The sequence below is a fragment of the Drosophila albomicans genome, chromosome 2R (genome assembly GCF_009650485.2).
Source record: "Drosophila albomicans strain 15112-1751.03 chromosome 2R, ASM965048v2, whole genome shotgun sequence".
Classification (NCBI taxonomy): domain Eukaryota; kingdom Metazoa; phylum Arthropoda; class Insecta; order Diptera; family Drosophilidae; genus Drosophila; species Drosophila albomicans.
In genome coordinates, this window is record NC_047631.2 from 6,959,644 (window position 1) to 6,984,232 (window position 24,589).

The 24,589-nt window shown below is 40.4% G+C and overlaps 7 protein-coding genes and 1 long non-coding RNA gene across 10 annotated transcripts in view; 4 read left to right on the forward strand and 4 right to left on the reverse strand.

Annotated features, from left to right (window-relative positions):
- The window catches only part of LOC117574999 (DNA replication licensing factor REC), a 33,548-nt gene extending 22,486 nt beyond the window's left edge, over positions 1 to 11,062 (reverse strand). Inside the window, exons 1-3 of one of the 2 annotated variants that reach the window (XM_052007407.1) lie at positions 10,549 to 11,062; positions 7,731 to 10,493; positions 141 to 1,151 (exon numbers count right to left, since the gene is read on the reverse strand). In XM_052007407.1, the coding sequence (XP_051863367.1) occupies positions 782 to 1,151; positions 7,731 to 9,982 (2,622 nt within the window). In that variant the 5' untranslated portion in view covers positions 9,983 to 10,493; positions 10,549 to 11,062 and the 3' untranslated portion in view covers positions 141 to 781. Of the gene's footprint in view, positions 1 to 140; positions 1,152 to 7,730; positions 10,494 to 10,548 lie in introns of those variants that run through there. The other variant, XM_052007408.1, reaches the window with a different exon arrangement.
- Positions 2,096 to 7,714, forward strand: LOC117575000 (nose resistant to fluoxetine protein 6). Its single transcript, XM_034259075.2, has 8 exons — positions 2,096 to 2,206; positions 3,292 to 3,587; positions 4,828 to 4,993; positions 5,081 to 5,790; positions 5,850 to 6,043; positions 6,105 to 6,445; positions 6,502 to 6,644; positions 7,220 to 7,714. Exons 1-8 carry the CDS (start codon positions 2,125 to 2,127, stop codon positions 7,322 to 7,324), a joined length of 2,037 nt encoding a protein of 678 aa, XP_034114966.2. The 5' UTR covers positions 2,096 to 2,124; the 3' UTR covers positions 7,325 to 7,714.
- A 46-nt stretch (positions 11,063 to 11,108) lies between the features above and the next one.
- LOC117575005 (actin-related protein 2/3 complex subunit 3) lies at positions 11,109 to 12,560 on the forward strand. The gene is made up of 3 exons (XM_034259082.2): positions 11,109 to 11,267; positions 11,393 to 11,566; positions 12,067 to 12,560. Exons 1-3 carry the CDS (start codon positions 11,262 to 11,264, stop codon positions 12,418 to 12,420), a joined length of 534 nt encoding a protein of 177 aa, XP_034114973.1. The 5' UTR covers positions 11,109 to 11,261; the 3' UTR covers positions 12,421 to 12,560.
- Positions 12,526 to 13,646, reverse strand: LOC117575004 (NADH dehydrogenase (ubiquinone) 23 kDa subunit). The gene is made up of 3 exons (XM_034259080.2): positions 13,481 to 13,646; positions 12,844 to 13,295; positions 12,526 to 12,787 (listed from the first exon to the last, which is right to left on the reverse strand). Exons 1-3 carry the CDS (start codon positions 13,518 to 13,520, stop codon positions 12,626 to 12,628), a joined length of 654 nt encoding a protein of 217 aa, XP_034114971.1. The 5' UTR covers positions 13,521 to 13,646; the 3' UTR covers positions 12,526 to 12,625.
- A 90-nt stretch (positions 13,647 to 13,736) lies between these two features.
- On the forward strand, positions 13,737 to 15,256 carry LOC117575003 (LEM domain-containing protein Bocksbeutel). Its single transcript, XM_034259079.2, has one exon. It carries the CDS (start codon positions 13,997 to 13,999, stop codon positions 15,230 to 15,232), a length of 1,236 nt encoding a protein of 411 aa, XP_034114970.2. The 5' UTR covers positions 13,737 to 13,996; the 3' UTR covers positions 15,233 to 15,256.
- Positions 15,257 to 15,581: 325 nt separating this feature from the next.
- Positions 15,582 to 18,037, reverse strand: LOC117575002 (dnaJ homolog subfamily C member 3). Of its 2 annotated transcripts, XM_034259078.2 has the most exons (4): positions 17,736 to 18,037; positions 17,448 to 17,615; positions 17,262 to 17,378; positions 15,582 to 17,203 (listed from the first exon to the last, which is right to left on the reverse strand). In XM_034259078.2, the coding sequence occupies exons 2-4, from the start codon at positions 17,542 to 17,544 to the stop codon at positions 15,921 to 15,923; spliced, it is 1,497 nt and encodes a 498-aa protein (XP_034114969.1). In that variant the 5' UTR covers positions 17,545 to 17,615; positions 17,736 to 18,037; the 3' UTR covers positions 15,582 to 15,920. The 2 variants fall into 2 exon arrangements, with proteins under 2 accessions (XP_034114969.1, XP_034114968.1); XM_034259077.2 differs by having other exon boundaries at positions 17,448 to 18,037.
- On the reverse strand, positions 17,937 to 22,910 carry LOC117575001 (zinc finger protein ZFP2). The gene is made up of 6 exons (XM_034259076.2): positions 22,253 to 22,910; positions 21,157 to 22,033; positions 20,625 to 20,711; positions 19,538 to 20,014; positions 19,331 to 19,480; positions 17,937 to 19,269 (listed from the first exon to the last, which is right to left on the reverse strand). Exons 1-6 carry the CDS (start codon positions 22,388 to 22,390, stop codon positions 19,187 to 19,189), a joined length of 1,812 nt encoding a protein of 603 aa, XP_034114967.1. The 5' UTR covers positions 22,391 to 22,910; the 3' UTR covers positions 17,937 to 19,186.
- Positions 21,008 to 24,582, forward strand: LOC127566032 (uncharacterized). The gene is made up of 3 exons (XR_007955370.1): positions 21,008 to 21,072; positions 21,138 to 21,600; positions 24,385 to 24,582. It is a non-coding gene; the product is annotated as an uncharacterized LOC127566032 (long non-coding RNA).
- The last annotated feature ends 7 nt before the right edge of the window (positions 24,583 to 24,589 follow it).

The window sequence follows — 24,589 nt, forward strand, 5'->3', positions numbered from 1 at the left end:
GCATTCAAACCAAGCGAATACAAAAACGAATTAAAAGCGACAAAAATTTAAAAACAAAGATATGACAAGAAAAGACATTTAATGAATTTGATTTAAAACTAAGTATAACTATGTATTTATATTTGATAATACGAATATATGGAAAATTAGCATGATAAATTCAATGTAATTTTATGAATACAAATGAATAAAGTATTAATTGAAACCAACCACAGTATTTCTACTGCATAAAAAAAAAATGTTTTCTTAATACAATGCAATTTAGTACGTATGAATTTCAGAGCGCACAAAAGTATGCAACAAAAATATGAAAGAGCGGTTTAGTTCTACTAATTGCCGCTAGATGGTGCTAATGAGCACCTGGAGTTGGTCTTAATACAAAGATTATTCATAATATAATACTTCATTAACTAGAAAGACGAAAAACCTTACATTTTACAAACAAATATTTTAAAGTATTTAAATTATTTTCTTTAAGAATGAGTGGATGATTATTAATAGATGAGGCTTTACCCAGGTATTTAAACTCAAGTATTTTGACGTTCAATGAATATTTTGACAGTATTCAGGCGCAACCGAATAGCGCAAAAAAAGTAAAGTAAATTTACTTATGCTGTCTGTTCGAGCGGACAATTGGCAAATACTTACCTAGCGACAATCGAAGGTGCTGATTTCAATTAAATATGGAACTGTTTAGCGACAAGTCTGACTAGAAAGCACTGTAGAACTTAACAAAAGTAAATGCATTACTTTTACAACAAATATTTGCCAGTCAATTTGCTTAGTCGGGTACAACTTCGTACATGTCTACGCCCTTCTTGAGTAAATAGCCGCCCATGTTTGCAATCTCTACCAACTTTGCAATTCCGGTCATGATGCCGGCTCTCGTTCCAATCTCTTTAAGCTCATCATAGTCGAAGATGCGTCGTCCCAAAGCTGCCGACCGCATTTGCATCATTTTCACAAAATTTTGCAGTTGCGAGCCCTTGCTGGAGCTGCTCGGCGCATTTCCTTGCCCATCTCCAAGTCGTGTTTGGGTTATGCTTTCGGTGACCACAGCAATCACATCACGCACGTGCACCGGCATCACAACGCTGGAAAAATCTAGACGAGCACGTGCCTCTGACAGGTTGATCAAGCCTAAAAGTTGCCTGAAAAAAGAATGTCCAAATATGTGAACGATAAAAATTAATATGCGCATGGGTCAATCAAGTTCGTCGCCTAAGTTTTTCGTTTTTAGTCATATTTTGCTTCTTATTGTATTTCGCATAGGCATTATGATTATATTTAATTATGTTCGACCCATTCTGTTATTCTTCATTATACTATAGCCTCAAGCAGACGTCAAGGAAAATAATAAACAACACACGTGCGACAGCTGTGCAAAATTTTGAGAACTTGATTCAAAATTTAGCAACATATTTGGGTGCAGAACATTTTTGGGGCATTTCAATTACAGCTCCCCAAAAATAGTCATAATGAGCTAAGCATAAGGGCTAAAAACCTGACCTGCCGTTTGATACGGCTCACTTCACAGTAAATATAATGCCCAATTTATCAACTGCATGTGGGCGCATCGAACATGTTCCAACGCATTTTATCGGAAGAGTTTTGAAACGTCGTTAATAACGAGAGGGCTGTCGACTGGTTAGCTAAATAGTTGACTGTCCCAGCCGCGAACCTGAACTCTGAGACGATCCCAACGCAACACGACGCAACGCTGAAACGGGCCAAGTCACACAACATCATTACACACACGCACCATCATTTCATTTCCATTTTTTTCAATTTGTATTTTCATTCTCGGCCCGCACGTTGGCGCGCACGGTTCGGTTCGGTTTAGTTTCGACTATTGGCTTGGTTCAATCGGAGTTTCCATCACGTTGTGTGGAAAAGTGCATTGAAAGCAAGCAAGCTATCGGAAGCATAGCGCAATTTCCTAACATTGGCATTGAAGCGGCTTTTATTTAATGCTCAGGTTTCGTTGATGAAATTTTAGTTGCCCATCAGCGAGATTTAGTGGCGCAAGTGCAAGAGTTTCTCAAAATAAAACTAAAACAAAAACGACAAAAAGTGCATCACATTAATAGAGAGTGCTTAGCAATAAAAATTAGAGGCATTAAGATGCAGTTAATTGTGTTGCAGCTCCAGGCTGTCATTGCTTTAAGCATACTCCTGACATTCAGTCGGGGATTCGAAATGAACAGTAAGTAATCAATTTTAGTTGTAAACTAATTAAATCAGATGCACGCAACAAATTAAATGTTCAGAATCAATTGATCAATTGTAATGATATATGTTCACATTACAATAGTTTATGTAAATGTTCTTATTGAAGATATATCAATAATAATATAATTATCTAAAATATAATATTGAAAACCATTTGTTATAGTCCTTTATTTAGATGCAATATGAAACCTGTTAAGCGTTTATTGAATTTTTACTATTGCATATTTCCTGTTAAGAATTTGCAACAATATATTAACTCTGCATAGTGATTACAAAATTATATTACACGATTAACGATTATGCACATATATAAATTGCAAATCAAAATACATGATTTATTCGTCATGACAATGAATAATTTAAGGCAGCTACTGTACTTTTCTATTAATACATGATGAGTTGCCAAATTTTTTAACACAAATACAAAGATATGTGAGAGTAATTTGCATTCGAATTGCATTTAAGGTTCTAACAAGTGTCAGTCAACAATCAGATTTGCTCATAGTATTATTCTAGCACGCAATGAACGTAATACATAGATTATGGGGGCTTTAATCAATTATCGCATCTTCTGAAAGTGGTCAACAAGCATCGATTGACATGCTTGAATAAGCGTGTAAACAAATTATACGCTACCAACCAAAAAATTCCCCTCAGCCAAGCGTGGAGAGAAAACCTCAAGATCAGTACTTGAGACAGGAACACGATGATTTGCACTTGTTGGTTGAAGATCGCAAATCAAACAACAAACAATTTCATTTGCGTGAAATTTTTGCACATTGGGCGAACATGAGCCTTATAAATTTCTTTGGCCAAGTTCAAGGACTTTAGATGCGAGTTCAAGTTCAAGTTCGAGTTAGTGTTCTAAGTTTTTTCACAAGAAATCACAGAAACTAGTTTCCTTTCACTTCGTCCATCCATTGGACAACTTGTTAAAGTTGCATATTCTTGGCTAATGGGGAGGATTGCATTGCCTCGAAACTAGTTTTTTTCTGGCATTCAGTTTCACTCAATCGCTGATTCACTTAATGATGTTCGAATTTATTTCCACAACAACAGTGACGCAGTACTATGAGATGCCGCAGCTTTACGACTTTGATGACTACGATCGCTGCCTGCAGGAGTTTCCAGGCACAGTGGCGACCTATTGCTTTGTCCGCGCCGACATCGAACCGGATAGCTCGTCTGCTGCTTGGCGTGCTATCGAGGAGATCTCCAAGTACAACCGGCATCACTTCAATCATCGTCACCTCTACTTTGGCCTCTGTGTGCACAAATGCGAAGCGGAACTCGCAGGCCTGAGCCCAAGAGACAGGAAGCAATTGCAGGCAGGCATCCTGACGGATAATCCCAAGGTAAATAATTTCAGGTTCTTAAAATTTTCCCTGCTCCCAATAAATATCTTAACGACATCTGAATTACAATATGAGTCACCTTGTTTGGACGCTTCAATGGCATTCTTAAACACACATTTGATTAACACAAAGATATGAAAATCAATAATTGAAAACTTGCTTTTCAATGCATTCGCAGATCACACACAATTTAATTCAATTTAACGCCTTTGCTCAACCCTAAACTTGCACTCCAAAGAAAAACAATGATTACAAAATTTACAACAACAACAAAAAAAAAACAAACCGAAACGAAAATAAAGTGTTGAATAAAAAATTAAAATGTTCAAACTAATAACAACAAAAGACGCGAACAAGAAAAGAAAACAAACAAAAAGCGTGGTATTATTTTCGAACATAGCGAATTATGTTTACTCTATCTTTTATTCATAATTGCCTCAAGCAAATTGGATGTTTTTAATACCATAAATTTTATTAAATTATTGCGTATTTTTTACTCGTTAGGAGTTTTGTTTTTTGTGGGATTTGCGAGGGCGTTTAAATTCTAAAACAAACATGATTCGCGTGTTTTACATTTGTCTCCAAATTTGGAAGTTTCAGCTCCAATAATATCAAAGCTTTCCGTATTCAAGCGAACGGACAGACAGCCAGACGTGGATTTCCTCTTCTGATTACATTTACAACAAGATGTAGAGCACAAAAGTTGCGTAAAATGTAAATATATTTATTATGGGCTTATGTGTTTTTAATTGCCCAGTCAACTGCCTAACATAGTCAAAGTACCTCGGAGTAAAGTAGCTAAGGAAGGTCATTAAATGGTTCGCCGTTTATTCAACTCGATTTTGGGGCTTATCAATGACGCTGACTTAGCCAGTTCAACTGCAAACTGTGTAGAAATTGAGATGTAATTCGTCTAAACTGTTTACATCTTGTGCAGCTTGTAGGGAATGCGTTTGTCGCCTCATTTAGGCGCGTCTGCTGCATGCATAAATTATGGGGAGCGAGGAAAACCCACTGATTGACTGATGTCAGTAGGAGCATCAGGTAGCCCACATTTTGTGGGTTACACAAAGTGTTGAAAACAATGGCAGCGCTGATCGAGATCCGACAGCGATAAGCAGATGCTAAGATGCAAATTTCGAGCAGTCGATAGAGATGCATCTGCTGATGGCCAAGGCTGTGACGTTTAATGGCCAATTTAATGGCAATTTCATGATATATTTTAATTGTTTCGCTGCAGGTGAACGTCTATCTGGATCTATTCGCCACGGAGGCCGGCAATCGGGTGCGATACAATGACCTCAGTAATGCGTGCATCAACTGGCGTCTGCAGCAACGTGAATATGGAGTCCATGCCAAAAGCGTTGTCGAGTATTGTGATACCACGGACAAGGTCATCGAAGCAGGTCTGCTTGCTGGCGGCAAGTCCCATTCAATAGATCTGCATATGCTAAGCAATGTGCGTGTTTTTCTTTTCTTTTTTTTTGACACAGATGATGCCTGGAATTTGGCCTTCTATGTGGTGATCTGTGCCCTCCTCTCCCTTGCCTGTGTGAGCAGCCTCATTGATCTGCATTTGAAGCGACGACGCCACGACAAAATGCTAAAGGAGCGCGATCACTACAAGACACCGCCTCGCAGTCTGACCACACGAATCCTGCTCACCTGGTCAATAGCACGCAACTGGTATCGCTTGAATCAGGAGCCAAATGGCAAGATCGGACGCGAGTTGCGTTTTCTCGATTGTTTCAAGTTCTTTGCCATGTTTCTGGTCATCTTTGCCCACACTAACTGGGTGATCTATGAGGGTGCAATCAGCAATCCACAGGATCCAGAGCGATTACTTCACACCTCGGCGGGCACGCTACTCATCTCGGGTTCCCTCATAACTGTTACGTTCTTTGTGATCAGCGGTTTGCTGCTCACCATCAACTGGTTGGCAGTGACGCGTGCCGTCATGGATGGCAAGAAGAGCACTTTGAGCATGGCCAATTATGCTGGACTCTTTGTCAAGTTCAATATTTTTCGCTACATACGCCTGACGGTGCCCTACGCCTTTGTGCTGCTCCTTAGTGGCGTCTACTTTGAGAACGCTGGCGGTCCTCTTTGGCGGCACATCTATGAGCGGGAGCAACTCGCTTGCCGCAAGAACTGGTGGACCAATCTTCTGTTCATCAACAACTTTGTGCGCACCGATGAACGAGTAAGTAGCTGCTTAAGAAGATCTGCTCTTTCAGCTTATCAATCCCCTTCAATTTGCAGTGCCTGCTTCAAGGGTGGTATCTCGCTGCCGATACGCAATCGTTTGCTCTAAGTTTGCTGATCATGATCCTTGGTCATCGCTTTGCTCGCTGGAGCAAACATCTGTATGCTGCTGTGCTCTGCATCTTTATGCTACTGCCCATGGTGCTGACATACGTTTTGGACTATTATCCCATATTCCTACCAACGCCACAGTAAGTAATCCTATAAATTTTACCAGCTGATAGATGCTTACGTTCTTGTTTTGCCTCCCAGAACCCAGAAGGATTCGTTTATAGGAGATCACCAGTTTACCGAATTCTATACTTCATTCTACATGAACTTTGGCTCGTATTTCTGCGGAGTTCTCGCTGCCTTTGCCTACGATCAGGTGTCACTGAAGCAGTACAAGCTGCGTGAGCGGATTGGCTTCCAGATTCTATGGTTCGCATTGATCCCTGTGGGCGTTCTTTGGCTCTTCACGGCTCATCCGATTTATCAGCATTATTATGCGGAAACACCGCGTCTTTGGGGTGCCATCTATGCGGGAGTTCAGCGCAACTTTTGGGCCTTTGGCTTAGGCATCTTTGTGGTGGGCATGGCTGCCAAAGTGGGTTGTAAGTAATAATTTCTTCGTTCTTTGAGAAAATTCCTAATTGTTTCCTAATTGCAGGGGTGCTTCGAAAGTTTGCCTGCCTACCCATCTTTCGCATTCTGGGTCGCCTCACTTATGGCGCCTTCATCATACACCTTTTGGTAGCACGTGTAGTTCTGTCAACGGTGCGAGAGCCCATCTTCTTTGCCACTGGCACGATGGTAAGTCAACTAACCGAACATTATAAACTCAAGTTGACAAACTGAATGTAAAGTGCATTTAAATGGCAATGCAATGCCTGAATACTTACACGCATCCCAAAGTTAATTGCTTAGTTTGACGTTAAATTTAGTTACATTAACTACAACCAAAGTTAGATTTTGTTTGAATTGTAAATAAGTTAAGGTGCGATGGTCTATATCTTATAAAATATATATATAAATTTTAATTATTTGCACTTTTCGAATATACTCCAATAAGTCTTCAGCTCTTTAGCCTTTAGAAGGCAATTCTTCCCGCTAACATGATTATTAACTGTATTAATAATTAATTGTATGGTAACGTGATATAAATGTGATATAAATGAGTTTCATATTTCAGTTAAATTTAAATAAAAATTCTGATAGTTGATCAGAAAGAATCATTTGGAAGTACTTTCAAGCTCACTATGACAAAATTGTTTCTACCAACATGCTGTTATTATTTATTTTGCCTTTTATTAAACCATTTATGAAAGATCTCAAGTAGCAGATTCCACCATAAAACTGATTAATAAATTTTAATTCTTTCCTTGCAGTTTGCCTACATCTTCTACGTGGTGTGCGCATCGTATCTTAGCTCGCTCCTTCTGGCCATATTTGTGGAGTTACCCGTATCATCGATTCTTAAGCTGATGCGTTAAGCATGCAAATTAAGCATGATGACATGGGCTTAACTTGGTTGAGCATTAAATTAATTGAAGAAGCGAAATCTCACAAGCAAACTGCAACTGCTGCAAGTCAAGATTAAAATAGTTTAATATGCTTAATGCACTCAAATTGCAAAGCTTATAAGGTGCTTAAAAGTAACTTTAATTTGCATTATTAAATAATTGAATTGAAACTAGTTTTGCAAGGAACACTTGCGCTATCTTAAAGTCAATCAACCGATTAAGCCTTTGTCATCAGTGAGGAGAATTAAACTTATAAATTATGCTAAAGATTTCTTGTAACTAGTTGATAAGCACAATAAGTAATTTAACTGAGATAAATTTATAATTATGTAATAAATGTAACAAATATGTAATTTGAAATTTTTAATCCACTCACCCCAGACCAAATTGACTCTTCTCGTTCTCTGCTTCGCTGTTGTTACACAAATCCTCAAAGTACCATTTGATCTCATTAGCGGCATCGTAGCTGAGTTCTGGCTTGGCATTCTGACGAGCATACGCAATGAATTTCTTCATCAAAATGGGAGGCAACAGATCTAGCTCGTCTGCCTTGAGCGGCTTGTGTTCCAGCCGCTTATCTAAATCATAATCCAACTTCTGCTCTAAAATGCCATCCTTGATGTCCTCGGTCAAATTGGTGACATTGGCAGCCTTAGTTTCTTCGCTGACCGATTCATTCTGTTTGGCCTTCAAGGCGAAGCGTGCAGCAATCCTAGCGCGCTTCTTAGCACCAGCGTGAAGAGCACGAACATGCTCCGTAAGCGAAATGTCACGAGCTCTTGATGGCGTGTCCAGCAGCACATAGACCAGATGGAACTCCTTGAGCAAGGAAGCTGTGATGCGAATGTTTTGTACTAGATATCGCGACTGATCGTATTGTCCACGCTGAGGATTTGCGCAAGCAACGATGGAGGGTTGCGCATCGAAGTAGCTAAAGCAACCAGGCAGCGGCAAATTAAGCTGCCCGCCTTGCATGCACTGCTGCAGCAGGGATTGCTTGCTGGCCAACTTGTCCACGCCATCCACAATGCAGTGACCTCGGCTGTTGGCCATGAGCAGAGCTCCCGCGTCCATGACTCGTTTGTTGCGTCCACTGAACGTGAGGCCCAATTGCTTGAGGGATTGCACGCAACGTTTCCCATTGATGTAGGCGCCACGCTCCGTTGTCTGGGCGCATTGGGTGAGCACAGTGGATTTACCAATGCCAGGATCGCCAACGAGCAGCACATTGATGGCGCCGTCGCTCGAACCGCCCAGCAATGACAGCAAACAGGCGGCCTTCGCCATTTCATGACCATGCACCTCGGGTGCCAGCGAGTGCACCAAAAGTTTAAAGTTGTTTGCCTCCGCATTGATCATGGATATGGCCTCCATGTCGAATTTACTAAACTCCCGCTGCACTTGACTCGCATCCTGCACGTTAAAGGCACGCAAATAAACCTGCAAATCGTTACCAGCTGTCGTGGACGTTGCGCCTTCTTTGTTGTCGCAGAGTTCGCGCAGCTTTAATACGCCGGTCACAACGATTTCCTGCCCAGCGTGTACCACATCAATGAGATCGTGCCGCAATTCAATATCCAGTTCCCCAGGCAGAGCGCTATCGTAGTCGGTCAGCAGCGAAATACTCGACTCCTCCAGCCGTATGATCTGGCGCGCTAAGAGACGCGTATACGGCGAACTGCGCAGCGCCAAGAAATTATCCTTGACAGTGCATTGCGGCTTCAGGCAGTGATAAGGACGCGGCGCATAGTTACCCAGCTGACGCAGCGTCTGCTCCGTCTGGCAGCGAGTGCAGCGAAAGGCATGCCATGCCAAATGGTAACTGGGCTCGCCCACGCTGCTTACAATGCCGCGCACAACGAACAATGTGTCCACGCGACTGTGGACGATGCTGCTCATCAGCTCGACGGGCGCAAAGTCCTGGGGACGCACATACAGCTTGGACGTATACTCGTTAGGTGGCACAAACTTGCGGATGGTGGTCAGCACTGGTTGTGCTGCCGTCTTCGCCTCTTCGGCCGCATCGAGACTATCATTGACCAGCACAGTGTGGATCGCCAGACCAATGATGGAGAGCGTGCGCAATGGTTTGTTGCGCATATCCTCTAACATTGTGGGCCAAGCGAGTTTCAGCTGCTCATCACTTTCATGACAGCTCGCCGGAAATATGATGCAGCCACATTTACGAATCTTCTTCACAGTATAATCATCGGGATTCCTCTGGAAAAAAGCCTCGACAGCAATAATGCGTGCCGCGAGTTCACTTTGCGGCACGTAATCCTCGCGTGGAAAGTACAAACGCCAGCCGGGATAAGCTCGCGGATTGTCCACGAGCAGACTGCGCACCTGCGCTCCATCCTCGGGTGCCACATAGTATTCGGGACGCAGGAAACTGCAATCAAGTGGGGTATTCGAAACTCGTTTACCCCGGGAATTATTCCAACCTCTAGGCCGAACAGTTGCCGCTGAAGGTGCAGCTCCTTGATCCGCTTCGCTTCCTCCTCGATGTGCAGCTGGAATCACGCGACCATTCCGACGAAAGTAGAAATAGGGACGATAGGCACCGCCACCGCGACCACGTCCACGCACAAATCTTGACGGAGCTCGTCCACCTCTCGGTGGATTCATTTTGCTAGCAAAACAAATCTACTTTTAAAATACTAAAATTACTACAAAGCTTTCGCGGTATTCTTCTTTTCTTTTTAAACCGCTCTTTACAGTTATCGATATTCAGACAGTATATATATATATGTGTTATCGATTTATTTGAATATATTTATGCAGCGGCAACACGTTTGCCTTCGAAAATATTTTCAATTTTAAACTTTATATCAGTAATAGTTTCATGTCCTGTTGATCTTTAGGCTCGTATCCTTGCAGCTCGTTTAAGTAATTGAGAAAGTGTTTAGATGCTGAGCTGGGATTACTTTTACCCTGGTCAGCTGCTTTTTTATTAAAGAAATCTTTCGAATTTTCTCATCTAACCTATTTGAAATTGTTTTTGTTTATCGCTAACGAGAAAATTTTGATTCATCATAACCTCTCTGGAAACATAAAGTTCAGAAGCCTTAGATTTCCTTTTATCAGATAACTCATCCTCCGTTTTGTTGTCAAAAAGCGCTGATTTCTTATCTCGCAACTACAAAAACACTTTTGCATTACATATGTATGTATAAGCAATAAAACAGTCTTACTTAAGTACGTTATTTTGAGCTGCTTTTGATTCACCTTTCTTTGATTTCACTTTTTTAGCCATTTCCTCACAATGACTACACACTGTGAAAATCTGTACGACTGGTAGAGCAATAACAATACATTCCAAACTTCCGTCTATAAAACTTTGACAACAACTCAACTGTCAGATTTGATGTCCATAATATATCATATATCAGGGAAAGTTTCACCAGATTACAGTTTCATGAGTATGATGGCGAGGGAAATCATAATCTCCAAACCAACTATAATCGTTCTTGGGAGATAGTTTTGGCACCTCTCAAAGCACGTTGAAGATCTTTAGAAAAAGAAAAGTTTTCTCGGCAAGGGCTCAGCTAAAATTAACATAAATCCTTGGGTTCCAATATACAAAAAATATAATACCAAATATGAATAACCAAAATTTACGTCCATTCAAATAAATGTAATCTATTTAAACCTGTCTTTGCGACATCGTTGCACCTTTTAAATATGCGATATCTTCCTAAACATCGATAACATTTCTCACATATGAGTCACTTCATCGTAGATATGAGTCACTTCCATTCAACTGTTCCAGTCCAAACAACCAAAAAACGTTACCCAACACTTCTTACACACGACGACTTCTAAAAATTACTTCACCCACAGGCGAAGAAAAACGCAATCATTGTTGACAGTGCATTTGTTGTGTTGGAAAAGCAACTAGTTTATTATGCCGGTGAGTAAACAAATTGATATACAACTACTTTAACAAACAAAGTATTGTATATTCGATAAGGTATAAACCACATGCAAGAACTTGTTATCTTACTTATCTATTATTTGTTTATATGATTCTCTTAGGCGTATCACTCACAAATCAAGGACTTTCGCCAGCAAGTAGGCAATCTGGCCATTTTGCCTCTTCGAACTCAGGTGCGAGGACCAGCCCCAAGTGCCAATGTGGAGAGCGACATCATTGACGAGTCACTTTATTTCTTTAAGGCAAACGTCTTCTTTCGCACATATGAAGTAAAGGTGGGTACATTTAGTTATATGTGGTATCAGCTTGTACCGCTGCTACATATTGTAGGTTTAGGTTCATTTCTATAATAAATACTTGTTGAAATGCTATGGTTAAAAGAATGGATTAAATACGATCAGAAAGTGCTCATATTATTTCGACAAAATTAGCAAATTGTTTACATATGTATGTGCTCGTTTGTACATTTTTAGAGTACATATGGTCACACCCAAGAAGAGAGGAAGAAATTTGAATAAATTTGTTGTTGAGACTAACAATTTTTTTAAAAATATTACAAAAATCAGTTAAAACTTTAACCCAATATATTTTAGATTGTACAGTGACTTAATTCAAATCTCCGTTTTGCGCATAGCTAGAATTTGTGAACATAGACTTATTGCAAGATCAGATGTCTTAAACTTTGGTGCAAATCAATTTCATGCCCATCGTTTGATATGTTTGATAATAGTTTCGTTAGTGCACAGAAGATATATTAATCTTATTTTTCTTACAGTCTGAAGTTGATCGCGTGCTAATTTACATCACGCTGTACATTACCGAATGCCTGAAGCGACTAACGCGCTGCACTAGCAAAGCTCAAGGACAACAGGAGATGTACAGCTTGGCAATTTCCAAATTTGATATTCCCGGCGATGCAGGATTCCCGTTAAACGCAGTTTACGCCAAACCCCAATCGGTGCAGGATTCTGATCTAATGCGTCAGTATTTGTTGCAGCTTCGTCATGAGACCGGCAACCGTGTGGTAGAGAAAGTATTTAACACAGAGGACGGAAAGCCAAACAAGTGGTGGACTTGCTTCGCCAAAAAGAAGTTTATGGAGAAGAGTCTGGCCGGACCAGGTCAATAAATATTAATTGAGAAGTACTATTGTGGAATTTAGAAGTGCATTATGCCAATATCGAAATGTATTATTTAAGTTTTATAATTTTGAAATACAATAACCACTTCAATGTGTTTTTGTATTCACGTTGTTGTTAACGCAGCCCAGGCATTGACATTATTTAATTGGAACATCCTTCTAAACAAAAATTCTAATATGTACAATAATAAATTTAACGATACAGATGGTCGGCTTGCAGATTGGATGCAATTTCGGATTCCCATTTATCGCCGTTGCACAACAGCTTCTCCTTGTTGTAGAGCAATTCTTCGTGAGTCTCTGTCGAGAACTCAAAGTTGGGACCCTCAACGATGGCGTCCACGGGACAGGCCTCCTACAAAGTGGATCACAATGAATAGGAATCAAATAATAAACTTTATTCACACATACCTGACAGAAACCACAATATATGCATTTGGTCATGTCAATATCGTAGCGTGTTGTACGCCGACTGCCATCAGCACGTTCCTCAGCCTCAATGGTGATAGCCTGAGCGGGACAAATAGCTTCGCAGAGCTTGCAAGCAATGCAACGTTCTTCACCACTAGGATAACGACGCAAGGCATGCTCACCACGGAAACGCGGACTCAGCGGTCCCTTTTCGAAGGGGTAATTGATGGTTGCCGGCTCCTTAAAGATGTGAGCCAGTGTAACGGCAAAGCCGCGAAACAGTTCACCAAAGAACATTGTGGAAGCAGCACGATCTGTGATATCCTCCATTTCCATGCTCAGCTCCTTGTTATTGACATACACGTAGCCCTTGGGTACCTCAACAATGTCTTTGGGTTCAGTCCGCTTGGCAGCCAGCATTCTGGCGCCAGTAGTGCCAAACATGCGCTGTCCTGCATAGAAATGAGATATGTATGCATCATTAATTTTTTACAACTAAAAATTATCCAATAATGGCAATATTTGCGGATTTGTTATACTATGACATAAGCTTACATAACCTCATTCAACAAGATTTTTAAGAGTTATGAATGCTTTATTTCGCCAATTGTAGAGCTCGGCTACATTCCACACTAACCATTGCGCGATGCTGTGAAAATTCGCATTGTAAGCGACATGTTTTCGGCACACTATTTAAACTCGAAAACACCAATTGCTGGAATTGTTTTGTTGTGTATTTTGGACCGATAGGCGATTGCCAGCAGCGATGCAAGTCGGTGACAGTTTCATTGATATCGATATGTATTGAAACTGTGTGCTGTGTGGCCATAAATGTAAAATTATACTTTTCGGTATTTAAATATCGGAATAACTATAAAATAGACGTGAGCTTGTTGCATTTACATTTTGGTCATAGGCGGCAGCTGTACAAGTTGTGGAATATTTGTTGTTCCAGTGTATTTACTAAATTTACATTTTGCAAAATATTACTGTGGTTAAAAGACTTTTCTACTTTAACGAGTGCTGTGAATAGCTGATAAACAACAAGTTTAACAACAAAGTTGAAGGTCGGTCACCTTCGCATTCAAAAACAGTGACGACATCGCTATTTTTGTTTACATTTACCAGCATTTCACAAGTGACTGCAAACACAATGTCAGACTTGTCCTATCTGGATACCATTTCAAACAAGGAGTTGCACGCCAAGTGCTTGCAGCATGGACTACCCAACATACCAGTGACCGATTCAAGTCGCCAAGTGATTCTGCGTCGTTTGCGCTCGGCTATTTTGGGCGTCCCTTTAAACAAGTCCAAGAACAATAGCGCATCTGCATCGAAAAAGAAAGCTCCTAGACGTGAAACCGTCCACAGCAGTAACGTGACACCAGCAGCTGAGACTGTACAGCGCGTTGCAGGTAAAAGCCCAAGCCGAAACAACAACAACAACACACGCCGAACAATTGCCGCAACTGCTGGAAATTATTATCCGCTAGGCAATGTATCGACACGGTCTGTGGAAACAACAACAACCGTCTCCGATGTGGGATCACAGTCTGAGGATGACGATTATTACACTAATCGCCCACAATATAATGAAGTGCATCGCCCGGTTTCCTTGGGAAAATCCGAGCTGTTAACCACGTCCTATACAAGAGGCATCGAGGGACAGGAAACTCAATACTCAGTGGATGATGAGCCAGAAACCTACACATATCAGCGTCCACACGTGGCTTCCACGCTGCCTGGCTATCAACAGGATCGCACATATAGCTCCAGTTTGGCAAGAAACCAAAATCTTACGCATTCTCTGTTGAACTCGACCAGCTACAACGAGGATGCCACCGATTACAACAAAGTGGAGCCACAGCGCTACTCATATAATGGATCTGCAGCCCCATTTCAAAGTGCGGCTGCATCGACTTCAGCAGCAACTTCCACGATTCGACAGCGTCAGACGATGGGCAGCGTTACTGGATTTGGCAGAGGTCGTTTAATCCAACCTACTTATCGCATTAACACGCTGTATCCGCAGCTGAACGAATTCTATGATCAGGCCACAAATGCAGACGAATCCATGGAAGTAGACACAGATAGTGAGCCAGAAGTTGAAACACAGCAACAACAACAACGTTCTTATGGTCGCCAACCCGTTGAATCTCCGTATTTAAGCAGTTTCTCCCGTCAGCTGGATGCTGGAAAACGTTCATCGCCCTTGGCCAGGCCACAGAAACGCGCAACGTTGGCCAATGAGGATGCGCTGGACTCTCCAATGACGCAGTTTCGTGGTCTCTTTAGATCTTTAGATCAAAGATATCACCTTAAGTTTTATTTCTGTCTAATGTTAGCTGTTATGTTCACCACCTTGGTTTACGTTCTGCTGACGCCATAAATAAAAAAGCGTTGTGTTCTTTAAGACTTGTGGTTATGGTTGATAATATGTTTAGAATTCAATATGCAAACGCTGTAAAGATAAATATATTGATAATGCAAACAAAATCTGTTGCAATTGTTAAATAAAAAATCAAATATTATGGCCAATAATTAAAATGCTATAATCTCAAGTTGGGACTGCAATTGCTGACGATGTCAATTGATAAGCGACGAGCGCGTGATTTCCTCCCACTGGCTTTGTTGAACAAATACTGAATTCTGTTCTGGTTTCACTTATTCATTTTTTTAAATATATAATTAGAAAAATGTACTACATTACAATTAATTTATTAAATAAACTAATTAAATTTAATTTTTCAGTGTTGTTTTTGTTTTTGTATTCTTTAATATTCTTGTTTTTGTGTCTTGTGTTTCAGTTATCGGGCATTGTCTTTAAGCTACTATTTACACGATATTTAAGAGTTGCAACACAAACAAGTGTAAAATCGTACAACTTGGGATAGGCGTCGATAGAAATGCATCTTATGATTTTGTGAGGTAAAGGAAGAAGTAGGTGTAGTGTGGAGTGGATAATGGAAGGAAGAGGATTAACTGAACTGAACTGATATCGAAGAAAATCACAAAGAAACCTGCTCAACAAACAATGGCATCTGGCCCCAGTACAATAACTCTCTCTCTCTCTTTAATTAATTGAAGTGGAACTTGAACTGGAACGGCGAACCGTGTTGGAAGTGCGCAAATGGATCAGCCCCACGGAAACCATTTTGATTGCTCTCTGGGTCCAATGGATCGCTGCCACTGTCAAATTGTCTTCGCTTCTCAGGATCTGTCAGCACTTCCTTCGCGGCAGCTATGTCAATGAACTTCTTCTCGGCCAGCTTCTTCTCCTCATCCTTAAAGTTGTCGGGATGCCACTTTTGAGCCGCCTTGCGATAAGCCTTCACGATCTCCTGTTTGCTTGCGTTGCGTTTCACGCCGAGAATTTTGTAGTAATCTCGTCGCTCCGCCTGCTTCTGCAATTTCTTGGCCTTTTGAATGCCTTCCTTTGCCCGCGCATTGTTCTCATCAATTTCGATGGCCGCCTGGTAATCATGTATGGCATCGTCATACATTTCACTGCCTAGCAGCGCCTCAGCACGATCACAATACACCTGGGCATCTTTCATAATGTCTAGCGCCAGTTTGCACTGCGACAGCGCTTTGCCGTATTGTTCGTCTGTGGTGTAGCAGGAGCACAACAGCTTGTGCGCCTCGTATCGCACCATTGTCTCCTCGGGTTCGTGCTTCAAAACAGCCTCGGCAGCTGTGATGCACTGTTCAGCCTGTTTCTCTTCGCGTGCCTGCTCGGCTGTCACAAGTTGTTTCTCGACTTTGCGCAGCTTCTTGTAGAATGGAAAACAGAGCTTGTGTTCGGGATCAAACTTGAGGCACTCCCGTATTTCTTTCAGCGCATTAGTCGCATGTCCAATGTTGTACAGCAGTTGTGCTATGACGTAATGACCCTCTGTGCTGTCCTGTGACAGTCGATTCACTTGCCGCAGATCGGATATGGCTGACAGCACATCGTTTGTCTTTAGATAGGCATCAGAGCGTGCCTGTCTGAATGGCACAGACCAGGGAGAGATCTCCAGCAGTTGTGTGATCATGCCAATGGCATTCTGATCATCATTGTTGTTCATCAGTCGCTGGACCAACTCCCACTGCTCCTGGGCTGGTCGCAGTCTGCCATAGTGCTCATGGACCAGTGCATTCTGTGGCTCCTCGCCAAGAACATACTCAAAGTCCACTAGCGCATTGTCATAGTCGCCGTTCTTCATATGCACTAAACCGCGTTGGCTGCGCGCCGCTGTAAAGTCCGGCTTCAGTTCTAGGACGCGACTAAAGTCTTGGATAGCGAAACGTGTCTTTCCCAGCGCCAAGTAGACAGTTCCCCGTTTGAATAGAGTCAGATAATTGTTAGGATCGCCCTCTGCATTAATGAGTGAATAAATAATTTTTGAAGCGTCTTGGATATTAAAGTTACTCACCAACAGCCGCATGATAATGCGTCAATGCATCTGAGAGTTGACCACGAGCTAATAAATCCTTGCCCAACTCCAGATGGTTGTCAATATCTGCCTGATTCGATGCCGCTGCATCAGCGCCTGATTGAAAATTGAAGTGACGTGTTCATATAAAAATGGTTTATCAATTATTCTGATTAAGCTATTTACCTTCCATAAAGAGCTCCAACAGCAATAACAACACACAGGCGGCCAATTTCTTTTCTCCGCTGCCAAGCAGCAGCAGATCGCTCAAAGGCAGCGCCATGATGCGCCTTCTTAAGTGTGCGTGCGTATGTGTGTGTGTGGGCGTCTGTGCGTTTGTGTGCGCACGTATGTCTGTGTGGGTGTTTCAACCAGTTGTGATTAGAAATTGAAGTTTAATTATCAGCTTAAATTACACACGTCACAACAAAAAATGTAAAACAGTTTTGCGTGGCAGCGCTTCTTCTTTTCTACCGATTATCTCTCCAAGTGTATCTCAGCTGCTATTCTTTCCTTCCAGTTGCATCTGCTTTCTAGTTGCGCTTCCTGTCGTAGTTCTTGTTGTTGTTGTTGTTGTTACCTAGGTTGCTGTGTCCGTTTATCTTTTCTTGCAAATATTGTGCCTTTGATTTGCATTAGTTTATTTATACTATACACCCGAGTTCTTTGTGTTTATTTCGATCGGTAACCGACTCGGTATTGCTGGTCAGCAATACGTTTGCTTCAGTTTTGGTCAGAACTTGCTACTTAAAAACCTAAACACTGACGTGTTATGCGAACTACAAGAGGCCATCTAGCTAGCGTTGCCAGACACCGCAGCGGCATATGTTTCCCTTACAATCTGGTCACCCCATATTACAGAGTTGCCGCTACACGCAAGTTATGCGTGTGTTTTCACTGCTTCGATATATATCGCCTATACCATAGTGGCCACCTCAAATATTTGAAAACAAATAAAACACCGCCTTTCCGAAATTTGAGTGGTAGGTATGGAAATGTGTCTTTCTTTAATTGAAATGAAAAGAAATTAAAATTTTGAATTATACACACACGATAAGACAGTAATCACCGAATCATCGCGTTCCATAATTTAATGGACATAACCCGACAAAAAAAGTTTAAATTCATCTCTTAAAAGAAGAATTTCATCAATAATAAATGAATTTATTATTTGGTATGTATATGTGTATATATATATGGAACTCGAATTTGGTAAATATATATAATATATTGCACTACCCACTACTACACATAGTATTGATATATCTTAAAATATGGTTTTATCATCGTTATTGTAAATACGTGTGTTTTGTGTGTTTTTAAATAAATGCAATATTTTTTGAGCATTAAAATGTTGCTTGCTTTATAGCTTAAATACTTCTTTTCTATAATATTTCCTTTCTTATCACTAAAATGGTCTCCAATAGTCATCCACTCATATATTATGATTAATATGTGAGAGGCATTTAAATAGATTTTGTATGGATTTTTGGATTAAAGATTTGGATGGATGGTAAAATACTATAGAGTATTACGAGTTTTAATCTGAGACTGAAGCTAGTGTGCTATGAGACGAAAGCTTTGTTTATACGGTAAATATTTGACCTATATAGTATAGTATGTGTGTGGTCGGCCTTAAGAGAGAGTAAAGCTTTCAGCAGTTCTTCGCAAGTCAACCCTGTGCATGATCCATTTATAAAAGTATGTATGTAGGCAATGGAGGTTAGTCTAATGATAATGAAAAATGGAGGGTATGGTCTATTGTGTGTTTTGTAGTATGTACATTTGTAGGTCTGATTTACTACATAGTAAAAAATTCTTCTATAGGCTTAGCTTTTTCAAAGCGCTGCCAACACTAACATATAGTAGTAGTTTTTGATACTTTTCTACTTTTCTGTTCCACTTGGATTATTTCATTGGTACAATTAGGAAATCACAATGTTGATTAAATCATCCAGAGAATCCTTAGTATGAGGCTGGCTTGTATCGTGCATCTTTTTCATGTGAGCTGCAAAATGATCAATATTAATTATTTCTGATTGAAATAAAATTCAAGATTTTAAAAATACTTTTAAACTTGATGTGGGTCACAAATCGCTCCTGGCACAAATCACATTTGTAGTAAGTGTTTCCGGTGTGGACACGCTGATGAAGTCGCAGCGACTTTTCAAATAGATAGGCACGTCCACAGGTCTCACACTTGAAATTCTTCTCAAGAACTGCAAACTGGTTAGGTTAAAAACAAAAAAGATAGATTCTACATATTTCCTACATACCCTCATGACTACGCATATGCTGGGTGAGCACATATTTCAGGGCAAATGCTTTGCCGCAGACATCGCAGACATTTGGCTTCTCATTGTCATGAGTTTTCATGTGCCATTTCAAGTCCTGGGCACGCTTATAGCGCTTGGAACAATGCGTACACGCATGCAGCCGATCCGCTGAATGCACCGCCATGTGCCGCTCCAAGGCAGACTTCATATTGAAGCGTTGCGGACAATTGCTGCACTGAAAGAGTCCTGTATACTGACGCTCTCGCTTCCGTTGGAGCACACGTTTGTTGTTGGCAATGACCGGAGTTGCTGGCTCACGTTGCAGATGCTCAACACTCATGTGATGGATGAGCTGCTTTTCGTTGTCGAATTCCTGGCGGCAGGATTGGAACATGCACTCACTACGCTCCTGATGCGTTAGATTCTCCGTATGCAGCTCTAACATATGAATGCGTTTCTCAGCATACGATGCGAAAACTTTGTAAACAATATTCAACAATTAGTATAAAGTTTAAAAGATGATCATTTATTGCTATGGTTGTGGGTGTCGGTGAAACAGTAACGAGTTAATTGAGAAATTGTTGCTGACATGCTGCTCTCCGGGGGTGGGTATCGAATGTTGGATTTGAATAGTTATGCAAGTGGGTTTTTGATTAAAAAGCTAAATCAAACTGTGTCTAAGTTCAAAATATATGATTAATGTTATGAAATTTGTTTGGCATGCTTTGGCTAATATGTGTACGAAAAAATAGCTGATCCATGTTTACCATTATATTGCAACAACTTGACACAACACACACAACAAAAAGCAGCGGTTTTTCGACTTCTTCACAGTAAACGATGCTCTTACGACTATGGCAAATCTTAAAGCGTATTGCGATGAATGTTTTGGTGATGCGACAGATGGATATTATAGTATATTAATGATTTCTTAGATTATAAATGGAGCTTTCATAATGTGAGTTGCATCTTTATTTTTAAGTCTCACAGTACAAAGTTCCTTACTTTTTGGGCACATTTACCTATTCAGCAATCTTTAAGAATATCTGAATTCGGGAAATGTGCTATTTACTAAATTTCAACTCACCCTCTGTGCAAATAGCACACTTGAATGGCTTCTCGCCGCCGTGCTGTCGATAGATATGCCAACGTAAAGTCTTCACATGAATGAAAGCTATAAACAAAAATGAGATTACTATAGTTAACTAGTTAAAGCTATTTGTGTCAAACTAAAAAATGTTTTACATTTTGATTCCCAAATTTTGTATTTAATTTTGTTTTTCAACACTTTAATGATTTGCTTTACACCTAATTCATAAATTTATTGATTTCTATTCTTTAATTAACTGTCATACCGAAATTTCTAAGTATTTCTTCACTGTTTAAAAATGATTTGCATAAACTTTTAGCATTGCTTACGATCAAATCTTAATAGCTTTGCTCTATAAACATCTCAGTCTAGCTGTTACGATTTCGATTGTGTGTTGATAGATCCGTCATACAGTTATTCAGTGAGGACAAACAGTTTTATATATGTAAGTAGATACATATCTTCATAAAAAAGTGATGCTGGTTTCAGCTAGACTATAATAAATTCAAGTCGAGCTTGGGAAACATACCTTTGCCACAAAAGCCGCAGTATTCGCTCTTACGGGAGCCCGTTGTGTGCGTTGCCTCATGACACTTGAGATGGCGTTGATTGATGAACAGTCTGTCGCAGCCGCTATGTCGACATCTCAGCTGCCGCTCGGGCTTGTGCCAATTCATGTGGTAATGCAAACTTTTACGGGTGAAGAAACGCTTCTCGCACATGCTGCACTCGAAATCCGTCTCCGAGTGATATTTCTCAATGTGATGACGTAGATTATGACGGTCGCCGTACTTTTTGCCGCACACCTCGCAGCCATAATGCTTCACAACATGGCTGCTCTTCATGTGCACCGTACGCGATGCGGCGTCTTGGAAACATTCCGTGCATTCCGGACAATTGTATGGCTGATCCGGATCATGGGCGCTACTAATGTGCTCTAAGAGCAAATGCTGCAGTTCGTAGCTCTCTTCAGGTTTGTAGCAAAATTTACAAGCAAAGCTAATGTTCAGGGAATTGAAATCTGTAGAAAAATCATCTACTCCCTCTTCTAATTGCAATGTTTCAGTTGCAGTTTCGCTATCTGTTGCTGTTTCGTTGATGTTTATCGTTTCTACATAGATTTCTATGGGCGTTGACGCTTTGGCCTCAATTATGGCAGTGTTTTGTGTTGCAGTTGTTGTCTCTGTTATCGCAGCATCCTCAACAATGTTGACATCGTTATGCTCATCATCCACATGCTGTTCGTCGTCAGTTTTGTCGTACAACAAGTTGGCATCGATTTTATCAAAGATATTTGAGAGCTTTAATTGCGCATCCTGACAGGCCATGCGAAATGTGTAAATCGAGCAGAATTTCGTAAAACAATCGCTACATATTTTCTGTGGCAATCCATCGTTAGGTGCGATCTGAAAGCAACACAAGATACCGATTACAGTTTAAAATTCGATAAGTAACGTATGACTGTCGATAGCAACAACGATAACTTTAGCGACAACGTATACGTATACTTTATATTGCACCCACCGTTGCATGATCAAAAGCTTAATTGAAATGCAATGCACACAACTTTCTTTCTCCAAGCATTGGCTGCATGCGGTGAATAGCGAATGGTTAAATTGTCTTACCTGTAACTTCCAGTTAACAAACTCCATGCGAATTTGCGCCATTTCACTCTGCCAACGGGCTGGATGGAACAAGTCCAGCCAATAGTTGTTGTTGCCATTTTCGAAATCGCACTTGGCACAAGTGCGACACGTTTCCATGGCTGCAGCAACAAACAAACTGAGCGCACAGTCAACATCAATCCATGACGCCCAGGTTCAAATTGCATTTGTTAACCACACACACATACACACACACATGCATATGCATATATGCATGTTCATACATGGAAGTATGCATCTATGCGCTTGTATTCGTGTGACCATGTAAAATTATGCAACTTCAGAAATAACTCTAAACACGCACACACATGCATAGTAGCAAATGTGTAACAGTATTCGCTGCTATTTCAATATTGTTGTTGGCTACACCGCTGCAAGAGTGGGAGGATGAAAACATCTGTTCCATTTGTAACTTTTCGCCAAAGTTTGGATGCTGCTGCTGTTGGTATTGTAGCTGGGTGTGCTTGAACCTGGGTCACTCAATAAAGTTGTGAGTCTGTACTTGAGTCGGGATGCTCCAACCTGAGCATCCTGCGTCGTCTGTTGCCCGTGATGTTGTCTGTAGCGCGCTCCCGCGTGAACTGACCTTCAATGTTTGTTTGAGCCAAGCATGTAGTCACGACCAGAATGTGTGGAGAGATTGAATACCCACTCACACACACACACACTCGAACGCAGACTCACGTCTGCAACGGGCGCATGTCTCGGTGTAAGCAGCCCTCCCCAGCTTTGGCTTTAGCTTCCCTTCTCAGCTGTTTTTCGCTTTGTTTTTGTACTTGCGCAAAAGTGGCGGCCATGATACAATTATACAAGGTAGTGCCGTCGTACGTTTTTTCGTTCGGCTACAGAGTGTAATCGACCAGTGCGCTCGTGCTTGTTGAAGCGAAAGGTTGTATGCGGACGATTTTTTCCCTAAATATTAACCCTTGTGCAAGACAAAAATGTCAGATTGCAATTATATTATATATAAATATGAACTTTATGATAGAATTAAGAACCTGAACTAAATAATTGGTAATCAAAAACAAAAACAACGATTACTATCCAATTCCAAACTATTAAAAATTAAATTATAAAAAACATTTCAACTGTTTTTAATATAGTGGAACAATTAAACCCTATGCGCCATTGAAGGGTTAATCACAAAGCTCTACTGTCGATTCTTTCGCACTCACTAGGCGCAGTCGTTTCACTCGCACTTATGTACTGTGTCGATTATGGACAGCTTTTTGACGACGGGACTACCTTGTATAATTGTATCATGGTGGCGGCTGCCAATACAGAGCTTTAAATTGTTAAAGCATGCGAATCTTAGCGGAGACCTTTCTCTTTCAGCCTGTGAATGGAGATGCGCTAACTCTAAATGTAGCTAAACATTGAAATAGTTATGAATTATAGGTTTCAACGAGTCAAAAATAGTTAAACAAAATTAAATTTATAAATTAACATAGGGACTTGTAGCATTTGTAGTTATTCGATTCTAGTGCTAAATTACTACATTCGTAAAAACAAAAAAAAAAACAAGTAAGAAACCTACAGATGACCCGCTACTCATTTCAGATAAAAGATATAAAAGATATTCTTAAAATGTACCAAATTAATATACCACACAAATATTAAATTATACCAAATGCTATAATTAGAATATAAAACAGTACTACATTGAAAATAGACCATAGAGTACAAAATATACTGGTTTGTCAGCCAAAGCTACTAAGGCCCGGAGTAAGTTTGTGTTTTTCCCCATACAAAAGTATTTCTTAAATAAATTCCACAAATTATATCTGATCGCAACCAAATTTTCAAGAATCATAAAGGCTATAGTTATTATTGGATGTACTATGTACCAAAATCGCGAATCTAGCTTCAATTACATTCATTACATTACTGTACATGTATATAGCATATCATTTGTAATTCCTTTATTTTTGTAATTACTTAAATATATCAAAAATTTAAAACAGATTAAGATTAATATGTTTATAAAAACAAAAAAACTTTTGGCATGTATTTACTTTTACTTTGAATGTCTATCTGGAATATGAACATTAATAATAATAACAATAATAAATCATCTTTTACTTTTAAAATAGCTAAAATACTTGCCTTCCCATTTTAAAATATTCACGCCTGGCGGAAAAATAGCCAAATCGGCACAACTGTCTGAATCAAAATATTCAGAAAGCAGTGAAGTATAAAACATCCAGCTGGGTTGCTGGGTCACTGTGCTCCGTTTGGAAATGCAAAAAGCTAGATAGAGCTTTTTTGAGCGCCAACATTCGAAATGCATCAAAGTTT